This window comes from Bacillus rossius, chromosome 1 (assembly GCF_032445375.1).
Source record: "Bacillus rossius redtenbacheri isolate Brsri chromosome 1, Brsri_v3, whole genome shotgun sequence".
NCBI lineage: Eukaryota > Metazoa > Arthropoda > Insecta > Phasmatodea > Bacillidae > Bacillus > Bacillus rossius.
Window position 1 is genome coordinate 232,404,091 of NC_086330.1, and position 15,119 is coordinate 232,419,209.

The 15,119-nt window shown below is 43.6% G+C and overlaps 1 protein-coding gene across 1 annotated transcript in view; it reads left to right on the forward strand.

The window, feature by feature from the left end:
- The window catches only part of LOC134546166 (arrestin homolog), a 522,610-nt gene that overhangs the window by 451,608 nt on the left and 55,883 nt on the right, over positions 1-15,119 (forward strand). The window contains exon 6 of the mRNA XM_063388746.1: positions 5,745-6,026. Coding sequence (XP_063244816.1) covers positions 5,745-6,026 — 282 coding nt within the window. The remainder of the gene's footprint in view (positions 1-5,744; positions 6,027-15,119) is intronic.

Genomic DNA, 15,119 nt, shown 5'->3' on the forward strand with positions numbered 1-15,119 from the left:
GCGAATAAAATCTGAACATTAATTATATTTAAAATATTGAATATTAAAACACACAATAAAAATAAACAAATATTAGCTACTACTTATAAAGGTTACATACATCACTTCCCATCCAGTGCAACATAACATATAAAATACAGCACTCAAAATACACCTTTTAATATTTTTATGCAGGTCTCTTAAAACGATTTCCGAGCTCATGATTACAAACACACTTAAAACGCAAAGATGATTATTTACAAAAAAGATGGGGGCATCGCTACGAAAAGATTTTGTCGAATGTTTGACTCAAAACCCAAGTGCTAGAAAGAATTATTTAGAATCATAAGATTTTATTTTCAATATAAAACGATTAGATTCGGTTGCAAGTTAGGTTTTCTTATCACCATTTTATCCAACTTGTGGGCAAAATATTTCTTAGAGCGTTTTACACTGCTAACGGTACATTTTTAAATTGGTTATGGAAGAGCACAAATAAACGAAACATAGGTAGCTTGCATAAAATACAGGGTTTGGTAAAATTTTCTCAAAATTTCACCCGCGGGGCGTACATGGGCATAAAGTTCTAGGTCAATGTAACTTACTTGTTAAAACGTAGCTGGAGTCTCAAGTAACCTAAGACAGTTAGGCTCGACAGTTTTGCAATGGCACGGAAAAAGAGACGAATCAAGTAAATGGGGACTGATCGCCCGGAACATTTTAATATCCCATCTGTTGTTTCTACGATGCAAAGAACCGTAACAAATAGTAACCAACGAAATTGCATTTCAAGGTTACGAAAAATTAATTCAATAAAAATTATATATTACGAAATGCTTCGCGATCTTAGTATAGACGAAAATTATATATGTAATAAAAATAAACGACAAAGCAATAATATAACTATATCATTGTTCTTGAAACTAATCATTAACATATTTGGAACACAACAAACAAGCTAACACCGCAGCAAATTATGCGGCTTCTATTGGTCACACAGTTCAACATAAACAGAAGAGCTCAACTTTGCCGAGCTATTCCGTACGAGTCCGTTTACCACTGTATGCTATTGTAGAATCTCTTTTCCAGAAGACGTGTCTCTGTGTACATAATCTGTATATGTTTCAGTGTCATTGTATAACAGTGCTTAGGCCAATTATAATGGTGGAAGCTCGCAGGTCCCCAAAGCTGATGGTAAAGTCTCGGCCCCACATTCCTAGATCAATGTGCTCAGAAGAATTATGCCGCCGATCGCCACACACCCGTACCACCCCGAATGCTGCCAGAGCACACAAATTTCCCAGCCCGAAAGTCAACCACCGCAAAGCAATTTTCTACCTAACCACCGACCACAGCACACCAATTACCCATTCTTACTACCGACAAACACACACATGTCTCCGTGAACGACTGCCAACCACCGCACACCCGTAACCAACGCCGACCAAAAACTATCGCACACCCATATCCCACCCTGACCGCTGGCCAAGGCACACCAATTTCCCTCCCCGACTGCCCAAGACTACACACCCATCTCCCACGCAGACAGCCGACTGCCGCAGACCTGTCTCAACTCAAACTGGTGGTCGCCGCACAGCCATTTCCCACCACGACAACCGACCGATCCAGAGCCATCTCCCACCCCGAAAACAAACAACCACATACCTGTCTTCTACCCGACTGCCACCCACCGCACAACCGACTCCTAAACTCACCACCGATAACAGCACACCAATTTCCCACCCCGACCATCGACAGAGACACGCCTATTTCCATATAGATCACCGACCAACGCAAACCCATCTCTCACCCCGAACCTTGACTGCCGCACACCCGTCTCCCAAACAGACCGACGAACACAACACACCCGTCTCCACACATGCACCTACCTGGCGCATACCCATCTCCCATGCTGGCTGCCGACTGCTACACATCCTTCTCCCACCCCTACCACCACCGCCGCACCACCTTCTCCAACCCCGACTGCCGATAACCACTCACCGAATATCCCACCCGAACTGCTGACCACTGCAAATCCATCTCCCACTCAAAACGCCGACCGACGCACACCTGTATCCCATTTTCCCACCCGACCGCAAATTGCCACACACCCATCTCACACCCAGACTGCCACCCGACATACATACTACTCTTACCCCGACCGTCGACTGCCATCAACACCAGTCTCCATCCACCACTCCCAAACACTGCACACCCATTTTCCACCATGGCTGCCGAAAACGGCACACCCAAATCCCAACCCCAACAACTGACCACGGCACTACCAATTACCATCCCGTCTGCCTACAAGTGCACACACTTATTCCAACCTTACCACTTACCGCCGCATACCCATCAACCAACCCCAACCACTGACCAATGCAAACCAGTCTCTCGCCCCGACCACAGACCGCCTCACACTCATAACACACCTGGTCTGCCAACCACCGCACACCCGTCTCCCAATCCAACCAACTACTACCACACATCCATCTCCCACACCGACCGCCTATCAATGCACTTCAATTTCCCAGACTGATTACCGACAAACCGACGCCTATCTTCCACCCCGGCCTTCGACCACAGCACAAGCGTAACCCACCCCGACCGCCCACCACAGAACACACACCTCCCACCCCGACTGCCGATCAACGCACACCAATTTCCATCGACCAGTGCACATCCATCTTCCACCCAGAACACCGACCGACAACACCCATGTCCTACTCCGTCCGACAAATACAGCACAACCATCTCCATCAACGACCCACACCTGGCACACACCCATCTTACACCCCGACCGACGAACACGGCACATCAATAACCCATTCCGACCACTGACCACTGTACACTCGTCTCCCACACCGTACGCCGACATTCGTACAACCGAATTTTCCCACCACTATTGCCGACTACCGCACACCCATTTCCACACAGACAATTCTACACCACTCACCGTTTACCCACACCGACCGCGACCACTACACGCCAATTTCCCACCCCGACAACAAACCGCTTCACATCTGTCTCCCATACCAATTGCCGTCTGCTGCACACCCATATCCCACCATAACCCAAACCACCACACATCCATTTCCCACCTCAAATGCTAACAGACGAAAACTAGTATTTGACTTTGACCACCACACACCCGACGCCCATCCCAAACGCCGACTTCCATACACCCTTCTCCCACCCTGACGGCCTACCGCAACACACCTATCACCCACCCCGATCGCCGATCACCATATGCCCATCTCCACCCCGATTGCCGCCACCCATATTCCACCCCGACTGCCGACTACCGCACACCTATCTCCCATCCCGACCGCCGAACGCCAAATGATGCTCCGATTAGCTGGTCAAAATGATGTCACACATGCTGGTCACACAGCAGTGTCAGTCCTGAGAAATCATAACCACACGTAAGCCAGTTTTGTACGCAACCTCGACGAAGAACAATACGCGCTAAACTCTTACCTAGCTGATAAAAGGTTAAATAAATACGTATTATAAATGAAGCCAATTTAAAGAATTTAAATGGTTAAAAACTAATGAAATATTAAAATGAACTTTTTAAATGCTGTCCAAAAATTAAAATCTTGTACTCTTAACTCATTAAAATAATAAATTAAATTAAAATTATTTTTAAAATATTTAAAGTTTTAAATAATCTTTTGTGTCTCAAAAATCCATTAGCACCTTATAAAAAGTGCCAGTGCGTACTGGCCACACGGTTAAGTGAGTAGATACCGGAGACTTAATATTAAAATACTTTTTTTCAAACAGCACTGTTTTTAGTTTTATTTAAATAAAAAAGAAAATGTCATTCCCTAAATAAGTATTGCTTATAAAATACATATTTTAATTAAAATCTTAATTAATTAAAATTAATTTATAATCTTTGTAGTATGTGTAGCGTATGTAAGGAATATTGTTCAATGGTGCGGTGTTAAAAAATATAATAATAATTTAACTTGAAACACCTTCGCAGAGGATTATAGATGACAGCAGCGCATGAGTTCATATACTTTCCAATATGTTTTAAAATTTTGCATATTTTCTCTTGCATAATTTTTGCATAGTTTTCTCATACCTTCGCATATATTCGCGACTCGTTATTTGAAACTATATAATCTCAAATCTGAGGTTGGATCCGGTTTTAGCATTAGAAAAAGTGTGACAGTTTGTTTCGACATATCCAATATGGTTATGTATCATATTTTACCTATTGTAAACCCATTACTTATTCATTCTTAGATTCCATTGAAGACAATGACAGGCACTATTAAATAAACATACATTTTCAATGTATGATTACGCTTTACAATTAGTAGGTACCCTAAAAGTTTCACTTGCCTCATATTTGTGAAGTTTCACTTCTAATGCATGTGGCGGCCACACACCCATTTTTTTTTAAGGATGTGTAATATCTTAGGTTTCGGTATACAGCATTTGGTAGAAGTAGTTTCGTGAATGGAAGGGAAATCGCATGGAACGGAAATGTGTAACCACTGTGCTATCATCTGTGGTGGATAGCGTGAACCAAAGTTTACAAAGCCAAAAGGAAACTATATAATGTTAACTGTTCAATGAATTTTAACAGGATTGGAAGTGTTTTAATAGAGTTCCTTATCGAATATCAGGTTCAAAGTCGGGGTTTACATTTTGACGTGACAACGTCCAATAAATCGATGAACGCCGACTGTACGCACGAAAAACTGTCCCGTTGCGCAAATTAACCCGTTTCGCAGTGTTCCGTTACGCTCATTTTATATTGCTCTTTGGTAACCTGAACCTCCTAGCATTGCGACCGAGTCCGTGGCGTAATTCTGTTTTCATGCATTTTAATGTAACATTTTTATTGCTCTTTGCTAACCCGTTCCTCCTAGCATTGCTGCAGTCCGTGGCGCAAATATATTATTTTTGACTGCATTTTGGTGTTGGGTAAGCCATTTTCCTTCACATCATCCTTGAAACACTCCCATTCGTTTCCTTCTTTTCCTATCATCGTCCTATCCTTAACAGAATAACGCAGATTGGAAGAAGTTAAATAGAAAACATGTATAAAAATTATAGTTAAAATAATCTCTTCGTTAAAGTAATAAACATATTTGAATTAGTGAGTGCAAATAAAAGTAATTTTATCAATTAAATTTAAGATTTCATTTCACTCCTTCTTTGTATCCATACAAAATAGTGAAAATTCAATAAAAATGATTCAATTTTATTCATAAAAGTATGCACTCATTTCATCAATGTTTTGTTATGACGTTGTCACGTTAAACTATCGTCCGTAAACCGACTTTACAGACAACCAATTTTTTTCAAGTCTTTTTAGCTTTTATCAGAGGCGTTTCATTATAGGCTATATAGTTTAGGATTTCGCTTTGCTAATATCGAATGATTCGATAGACAACGAATTCTAGCGGAGGGTGCGGAAACTGAGTTTGATTCGCATTCAGAAGTTTAGTTGCAAACACAGTTTGTGTAAAAAAAAATCACAATCGTCATTACTTAAAATAATTCAGCTTTAGAATTTGTGTCCGAGTTTCATACTATTAGTGTGTTTGCAAAATGAAATGTTCGTCACCGAGGTTATATGTTACGCATCTTGACGAGTACTGAAAGACTCCCTCACTTTTTTGTTTGCTGTATGTCACACACACGGAACACAAGTTCGCCACAGATGAAGGAGTAGGAGAAGTGTGCACTGTTCTGTCGTGTTGGTCCCTGACAGCAGTGCGTGCTGGCATTGGTCGCAGGTGTTCGTCGTGCAGCACGTAGATGTGTGCATGTTCTCGAACGGCAAGTTCAAGAACGTGGTGGCGCTGGTGAACAGCCAGGGCGAGTGCCCGCTTGGACCGGGCTCGTCCCTCAGCAAGACGTACACCCTGCACCCGGCCAAGGGCGCCACCAAGAACTGGATTGCCCTCGAGGACTCGTTCAGCAAGGCGGTCGCGTCGCTGGCGTCCACCGTCACCTGCGCCTCCGACTCACCCGAGGACCGCAACGTCTTCGCCATATACGTCTCCTACTACGTCAAGGTTGGCCACTCCTGTCACCTACACTGCCCACATTTCCGCAATATTACAGAAATGTAGATCAATATTTGTGCTGCTGGAAAGAATAGGTTTATTTGGATAAGAATATCCCCACACACTCTTGATCAGCCTAGTGTCACTGAAATCAATTTCTAAATAATCTCAAATTAGGTAAAAACTAATACTGATTTCTAACCTCATCCTAGCCTCTGGAATTAATTCACCAATGTGAGAGTTTCTCACTGTCAGTACATGTTAGCTTGACACATTTATTCATTGATAAAAAAATTATGTTTTGGAATATTTTGTAGCTGTAATGTCTTATGCCTATAAAACTGTGATTATGAGTATATCTGGATTCATTTCATATCGAATTTCAAAGCCTTTTATAAATAAATGTTTGTATTGAAGAATAACTTATTGTCGACATCCAAGTCATTAAAGATGGATGATAGATGAAATGCTGAGATGAAGCAGCGATGAAATTGATTAGTGGAAAAAACAGAAACACCCCGAGAAAACCCATCGACTCAAAGAAACATTCGCAATATCTTAATTTACGAACGAAATTATACATTTGAAATATAGGATTTGTGTACGTAGGCTGGTAATTAATATAACACCATGGTTGTTCCTTCAAAGTACTCCTTAAATTTTTTTAAAAAATAGCAATTGTTTTAAGTAAACGAAAAATCAGAGGCGGAACACCGTAAGGCACATTATATTTAAAACAGAACACTGGTTGTGTGCAGGAGAAGGATCAATAAATGCCGAAGTGGTATAAAAGACAGGGAATCTGATTGCTGCGTTACTAGTTGAATTGAATGGTTAATGCAATCAGAAAAATCCTAAACAAATGGTACTTTTTATTATCAAGAGCACTAAGCGTGCTATAGTTTGAAAATATTATACATCTTACATTCTTAAGTAAGACAGAAAATAATAGTTTAACAGACACTGAATGGTATACTAGTACTTGTTCTGCAAGGTCTGTGAACAAAAATATGGCTGGCCAATACTACATAATTTTAAGTTTGGATATGACAAATCAATATTAATTTACATAAAGGTATTTTAAATAATAAGATAACAACAATTATCTCAATGTACCGATAGTTGTCTTTAGGACTGTCTATTTAAAAACCTATTTATATGGACTACAATTTTCTTAGAATCTAAAACGGTTGTCGTAGAGTTGAAGGTTCCAACAATTTTTCTACATTTGGTTGGCATTTTTTCTGGCGTGTGCATGAAGCACAAAGTTGATACTGTCCTGAAAAGAAAGGCTGACTCGGCAGTGACGCAAGGAAATTTGGGGCCGAGCGGGTACTCAGTACGGGGACTCAACACTACTGCCCATCACTGGGACCCCATTGCAGAACTGTAAGCCCCCAGTTAAAAAAATTTAAATAGCAAAGAGATTAAATGGCTTAGAAGTGAGCTTTGAAAAGCTGTTGGCTAAAAGAGTGATAGAGTTCCACTTACCATTCTCCATGGGTAACGAGTACAAAAATATAGTCAACCAGAATATTGGCACTAATTTCAGACTAACTGCAGACTTATAAAAATGCTAAATCAGGGCTAAATCCCTTAGGTGAAGGACTACATCCTCCGGAAAACAGAGACATTTAATCCATGCCGCAGTAGTTAAATAATGTCAGCGAGTGTCTCTGACAATTGCACGAAGACACAATGGAAGTTGCGGATGGACTGCTGTAGAGAGTTAGTTGTTACTTGTAGTTAAATAAGGGGGTTCGGGGTTTCAAAAAAATATAAAAGGGCGTAACTATGTGGAGAAGGAGAAAAATAATGGTCACCAAATCACCAAAGTGGGCAGTGGCGCTGGGTGACAGAGATGCGGAAATAAGATTGGAAGCGCCTACATACGGTTTACTGTGGTGCCAGGAGGTAGAGCTCAGAGCCACAGTGGTAAAGGATATTGAAAGGTGACGCGGCCCTAGAGGGTGGTTCTCCATAATGGGAGGTAGTGGAGTTATTAGGGACGTAGAACCTGTACCCAAAACACAAGGTTAGGCAGATAACCTTTTACAGTGTAACAAAATACGGCACTAATACACATGGGAAGAGTACAACCAACTCTTGTACATGAACTTATAAACTAGAGTGGTGCCACTAGCATACTTATAATTAGTACCATGGTTTTATATAAAATTAAAGTTTTGACCTAGGTTATATGGTGAGTATAAACATCTAGTCTATGCTTGGGCCTACTAAAGCTTAGAAAAACTAATGATAGAAGAAGTAGGGAAAAGTATAGGGTGTATTTTCTTTAAGTGGGACAAGTGAGCTTGTTTCACATACTAACCAGAATTTGGATCTCCTAAATTTGTAACTGGCTCAAAAACGCTGGGCCTGTAAGGGGCCAATCAAGCAGCATGAGAGTTAAGCTGACTTCTCGTCTATTGCTTTAGCTCTTTTCTAGATCCCACCTATGTCCTTTCGAACATCGGGCATTATGTCTTGCAAAGACCAGAGATTGGAATGAAGGGTGTTGTACTAGTATGTGATCATTAACTGAAATTACTTTGTCTTATTTCCTTTATGGTGGGCATAGTTAAATGTCGTCTGTAACCACACCGGGTTGGTATTCCATTAATCATGTTTCGGCGTGTAGCCTCGTGGCTACGAACTGTGATCGGGACGAGTAGGATCGCATTTCAATGAAACACAGTATAGTTGGAGGCGTCCTTTATTGGCGGCAGCGAGAACGCGTACAAAATGCTATGACCAACCCTGTGCGCGTGGCTGTGTTCCGAGCCGGACTGGCCCGCCTCTCGGGTCTTCCTCGCTGCGTGCCAGACACCCCAGGGCGGGGGTGACCTGCCGGCCTAACGGTACTCCTGGAGGGGGGGGGGGGGCGCGCGTCCTGCCAGCTGTCCGCTCGCCCGCAGGGAACCCGTGAAGCCGGAGGGCTCCGGTCATCGCTGCAGGCAGCAGCGACCACGGCTGCTACAGCACCCCCGTGCCAGTGATGTGCCACATCACGAAAAACCGCCCTGCAGGCGGTCGGGGAAGCATACACGACGCCCGGCCCGTGTCACGGGAGGCGCAGGAGCAGTCGTGGTGGGCCCCTGATGTTGCTGGGGAGGTGTTTCCCCCACAGGAGGGGGGGCGACTGTGGCTGGTGGCTCCTGGTCGGCCAAGATGTAGGCAGGCTTGAGTCGATCGATGGAGACCGTGGTGCGCCGGCCATGCATCAGGAGAGTTGCAGTTTTCGGAGTTCTGCCGAGTACCGGAAAGGGGCCCTCGTACGGCGCGTGTAGGGACCCCTTTTGCCCCTCGCAGCGGACGAAGACCTCAGTGGCCGTCGGAAGGTCCCTGGAGACAAACGGCCTTGTCCCACCATGCCGCGAGCCGTTAACTGGCCGCAGGTCTCGGAAGTGCAGGCGGAGGTCCGTCACCAGGCCGGGGGCATCGAACCGAGGGGCGTCCGGATGTTCTCCGAGAAATTCCCCCGGTAGGCGCAGGGGCTGGCAGTAGACCAACTCCGCAGCGGAGGCGCGAAGGTCGTCCCGCCAGGCGGCTCGAATGCCGAGCAAGACGGTAGGTAGGACATCTACCCAGTGCTCGGTAGCATGGCAGCGGATGGCTGCCTTGAGCGAACGGTGCAACCTCTCCACCATCCCGTTGGAGGCCGGGTGGTAGGCGGTGGTCTGGAGGTGAGTCATGCCCACCAAGGCGGCGAGGGCCGCGAACAGGGAGGACGTAAATTGTCGGCCTTGATCGGTGGTAGCTCTCAGGGGGGTGCCAAAACGTGCCACCCATGTGGTGTAGAAGGCTCTGGCGACTGTAGCTGCCTCGATGTTCTCGACAGGCACGGCCTCTGGCCAGCGAGAGAAGCGGTCAACCATGGTGAGGCAGTAGCGAAAGCCTCGGGAACATGGGAGAGGGCCGACCAGGTCTAGATGGACATGGTCGAACCTGGAGGAAGGAGGTATGAAAGATCCTACCGGCGAGGAGGTGTGCCGTGCAATCTTCGACCGCTGGCACGGTATGCAAGATCGGGCCCACAGTCGACAATCTGCTTGCATGGATGGCCAGACGAACCGTTGTGAGATCAACTTCCTTGTGGCCTTGATGCCCGGGTGCGCCAGCCGGTGCACCATGTCAAATGCCGAGCGGCCGTGGTCGCTGCTGCCTGCAGCGATGACCGGAGCCCTCCGGCTTCACGGGTTCCCTGCGGGCGAGCGGACAGCTGGCAGGGCGCGCGCCCCCCCCCCCCCCCCCAGGAGTACCGTTAGGCCGGCAGGCCACCCCCGCCCTGGGGGGTCTGGCACGCAGCAAGGAAGACCCGAGAGGCGGGCCAGTCCGGATCGGAACACAGCCACGCGCACAGGGTTGGTCATAGCATTTTGTACGCGTTCTCGCTGCCGCCAATAAAGGACGCCTCCAACTATACTGTGTTTCATTGAAATGCGATCCTACTCGTCCCGATCACAGTCCGTAGCCACGAGGCTACACGGCGCATGATATGCTATGAGCACAGAATGGATGTTCCTGTTGAAACGCTCTGCATGCGATGGCTTCGGGTAATAGGGGGATGAGGTTACACGCTGGATAACATGAGAAAAACACATGTTCATGAATAATTTGGAGATGAATTGAGAACTATTATTTGAGACGATTATGGACAAAAGGCAAGCATATATAAGATGTGGTTTTGCAAAGCTGCATTGATGGTGAGTAGTGTGTAATAGCCGGTCCTGAAACAGACGCCAGGCGGTGGTGCCTGGTGCCGGTCCACCATCTTGGACAGTGACATCACATCGGCCATCTTGGATGAGTGTAACGGGACACAATGTAATGGGACAAGTATATAACGGCAGCCATCTTGGATGAACGTGACTTTGACCTTGTCCCCGGCGGCCATTTTGGATCCGCATTCTTGGATCCGCCATTTTGGATGACGTCATATTGTTTTCTCGAACATTCCGCCATTTGGTTTTCAGCCATTTTGAATTATGATGTCACCGTTGCAATTTCCGTTACGCCCGCCATCTTTAACTTTTTTATTTATTATCCGATTTTAGAGAAAAAAATTTAAATTAAAAAAAAATCAATTAATAAAATTTTAATAAAAAATATTTAAAAAATACATTTACAGCACGGATCTCGAAGTCCTCGGTTCGAACCCGGTGAGGCCAAAAAAACAATAAAAAACAACAGATCTTCCCTCACTGTGGCTGCAGGCAGACTGACCCCCACCACTTTTTACCATGCAAATATATCATCAGATAGTATGACATCATGTCCGCCATCATGAAATTTGGACACCATCATGGAAATCTTTATTTATTATCCTGGCTTGAGAACGTCTCATTGATGAGCAAAGATAGAGTTCTAGTTCAAGCCAGAATTTTATGTATTTTTTGTAATTTTTTTTATTTTTAATTTTTTTATTTTTTTTAATTTTATGATATCAAATAAAATGTGTGGCGGTTTTCTCCGTGTGCTCCCGATTATCCATGACAAAATTATGATGGATTTCTCCGTGTGCTCCTGATTATTCTTGCCAATATTATGATGGTTTTCTCCGTGTGCTCGTGATTATTCTTATCAATATTTGTATGGTTTTTTCCGTGTGCTTGCGATCATTCCTGTGGTTTCGGTCAAATGTCAAGGTTACACCCAGCCAAGATGGCCGCCGTGACGTCACAATCCAAGATGGCGGACCGTGAGAAATCTGAGAAGCACTAACAGGACGGACGAACTTCCTTCGCCTAGGAAACTATCGAAGCCATCCTTATGCGATCAATAGTAAGCATCCCGCATCCCGCATAAAACAAATAAATATTATTTACCTCAAGCAACACGTGGCATCATCTGATGTTTGAAAACGGAACTTATTGCAACAAGTACCTTTGCATGAGATAAATTAACTCTAACCACTGAATGGTGCTATTGTAGTCCGTTAGAGACATAAAGTTTCGTAGCCCAGCGGTCAATTAGTCATGCAGTCTCGTAACCATGCGTTCTGGAAGCTACGCAGTCCTATAGCCTCGCGATCACGTAACCTTGAAGACTCGCAATCGCCTAGTCTCGTAACCTCAAGGCTCGTAGTCACCTAGTCATGATGCACTGGAGCCTCGTAGACTTGGAGCTATGTAAGCAAGTAGCCTTGTAATCTCATAACACAATGCTGATGGTGCAGTTGAAGCCAAAGAGAAAATTCCGTCGAAGAAAGATGTGGCAATTGGAGCCTTGTAGAAGAGTAGCTTCGTAGTCAAGAACTCATGCAGACTTGTTGTCCTGTATCCGCGCAGTCACGTAAACTTGTGTTCTAGAAGCTTCGTAGCTCTGTAGCCTCGCAGTCTCGTAAACTTGAAGATTCGTAGTCACGTAGTCTCGTAACCTCAAGGCTCGTAGTCGCGTAGTCATGATGTCTTGGGACCTCGTAGAATTGTAGCTACGTATCCAAGTAGCTTCGTAGACTTGTAAATACGTAACCAAGTAGTCATGCAATCTTATAATATAATGCTGCTGGAGTAGTTGGAGCAAAAGAGAAAATTCCGACGAAGACAGATGCGGCAATTGGAGCCTTGTAGACGAGTAGCTTCGTAGTCAAGTACTCATGCAGACGTGTAGTCCTGTATCCTCGCAGTCACGTAAACTCGTGTTCTAGAGGCTTCGTAGCTCTGTAGCCTCGCAGTCTCGTTAACTTGAAGATTCGTATTCACGTAGTCTCGTAACCTCATGGCTCGTAGTCACATAGTCATGATGTCTTGGGACCTCGTATAATTGTAGCTACGTATCCAAGTAGCCTCGTAGACTTGTAGCTACGTAAACAAGTAGTCATGTAATCTAATAACATAATGCTGGAGTAGTTGGAGCCGAGTAGACTTGTATTCTTGTAGCTTCAAAGACATGTAGTTTCGTAGCCATGCGGTCTTTTAGCCATGCTGTCTCGTAGCCCTATATAACTCGTAACCAGCTAGATCCTTTTAGACTCTTAGCCTTGTGGCCTCATAGTCTCTTGGACTCGTAGAATTCTAGCCAAATATATTTTGAGCTGATGAGACAAAAGACAGTTGGAGCCAATGACTGTAGGAGCCAATGACTGATGGATTCACTAGACTGATGGAAACAATGACTGTTGGAGCCAATGAATATTGGAGCCGATGAATATTGTAGCCAATGAATATTGGAGTCAATGAATATTGGAACCAATGAATATTGTAGCCAATGACTATTGGAGCCAATGACTATTGGAGCCAAAAGAATGTTTGAGCCAAAAGACTTATAGAGCCTTTTGGAGCCTGTAGGAGCATTTGTAGCAATTGGAGTCAATGAATATTGGAGCCCATTAATATTGGAGCCAATGAATATTGAAGCCAATGAATATTGGAGCCAATGAATATTGAAGCCAATGAATATTGGAGCCAATTGGAGCCAATGACAAATGTGCTGCCTTTTCGTTGATTGCGCGTAGTACAAAATGTAGTGACTGAATATTTACCAGTTCAAAACCTCTTGGTGTTACTAAAATATTTTTCAAGGCCACTTGGTTCTTTAGTATGTATAAAAAATTACACGATTGACTAATTGAATACAATTAGCTAACGGCGAAGAAGGTAATGCGGTCCTGAAATGACTAGCCTATACGTCTGATATTGACATGACTCGTTCTCATGGTCCGGAGACACTTGGTCTATATGTATGGATGGCTTTGTACCTGATAGGCTTATAGGTTATTCAGATGAGCGAAAAATTAGACTTTTATGTTAGGCTAATCGGCACTGTATTTAATTCATTGGTCAGGTATATTAACTTGAGTTGTTTTTCGTAGAGTGAATGATTAATAAACTCCGCGAAAAGTAATGGAAAACAAAATGTTAAGTATGTTTAATATTTAGTTACACCTGTCACTGGTCAAGAATCGAACCGAGGACAGGAATCCATTGATTCAATATGTAAATTAATAAAAGATTTTTTCGGTGACTTTTGGAATTTTTTCCAAATCTTTAGTTACATTAATACATTAATTCAAGATGGCGCCCAAATTTCAAGATGGCGGGCACCTCAGTAATAATAAATGATTACTGCACTCTAGCAGGTTAGAATAAAACTAGCATGATGGTTAGACGAGTACACACAAGATGGTGTCCTCCAGCAGACGAAAACAAGATGGTGGCAATGACCACTAGCAGGTGGTAGCTCCTGGTAGCATGTACTGAACATAAAATGATGGATCCATGATAAACGTCAAGGTCAAAGTCAAAGATCAAGGTCAAATTTCAAGGTAAAGGTCAAATTTATAGGTCAAGTTAAAAATTCAAGGTCAAGGTAAAACTTCAAGGTCAGGGTCAAAGTTCAAGGTCAAGGTAAAATTTCAAGGTCAAGGCCAAAGTCAAAGTTCAAGGTCAATGTCAAAGTTCAATGCCAACAGTCGAGGTTAAAGAAATAGTGAACAGAAAATAAACTAACATGTCGCCGGCACACTCTAGAGGACGAAAACAAGATGGGGGTCTCCAGCAGACGATGACAAGATGGCGGACATAACGTCATACCAGCTGACGATATATACCTTGGTATTGGTGGTAGGTCAGTCTGTAGGTGGCTTCTGTGCAGGAAGGATCTGATATTTTTTTTCTCTTAGCAGTTTTGAACCAAGGATGGAAATCGATCTAATCAATCAGAATTCTAATAAGTTAATTTGTTGATGAATTTTGGAATTTTTTTCATTAAAATCGGATAATAAATAAAGATTTCCAAGATGGTGTCCAAATTTCAATATGGCGGACATGACGTCATACTATCTGATGATATATATGCATGGTAAAAAGTGGTGGGGGTCAGTCTGCCTGCAGCAACAGTGAGGGAAGATCTGTTGTTTTTTATTGTTTTTTTTGGCCTCACCGGGTTCGAACCGAGGACTTCGAGATCCGTGCCGTAAATGTATTTTTTAAATATTTTTTATTAAAATTTTATTTAACGATTTTTTTTAATTTTAATTTTTTTATTAAAATTGGATAATAAATAAAAAAGTTAAAGATGGCAGTCGTAACGGAAATTGCAACGGTGATGTCATAATTGAAAATGGCTGAAAACCAAATGGCGGAATGTTCGAGAAAACAA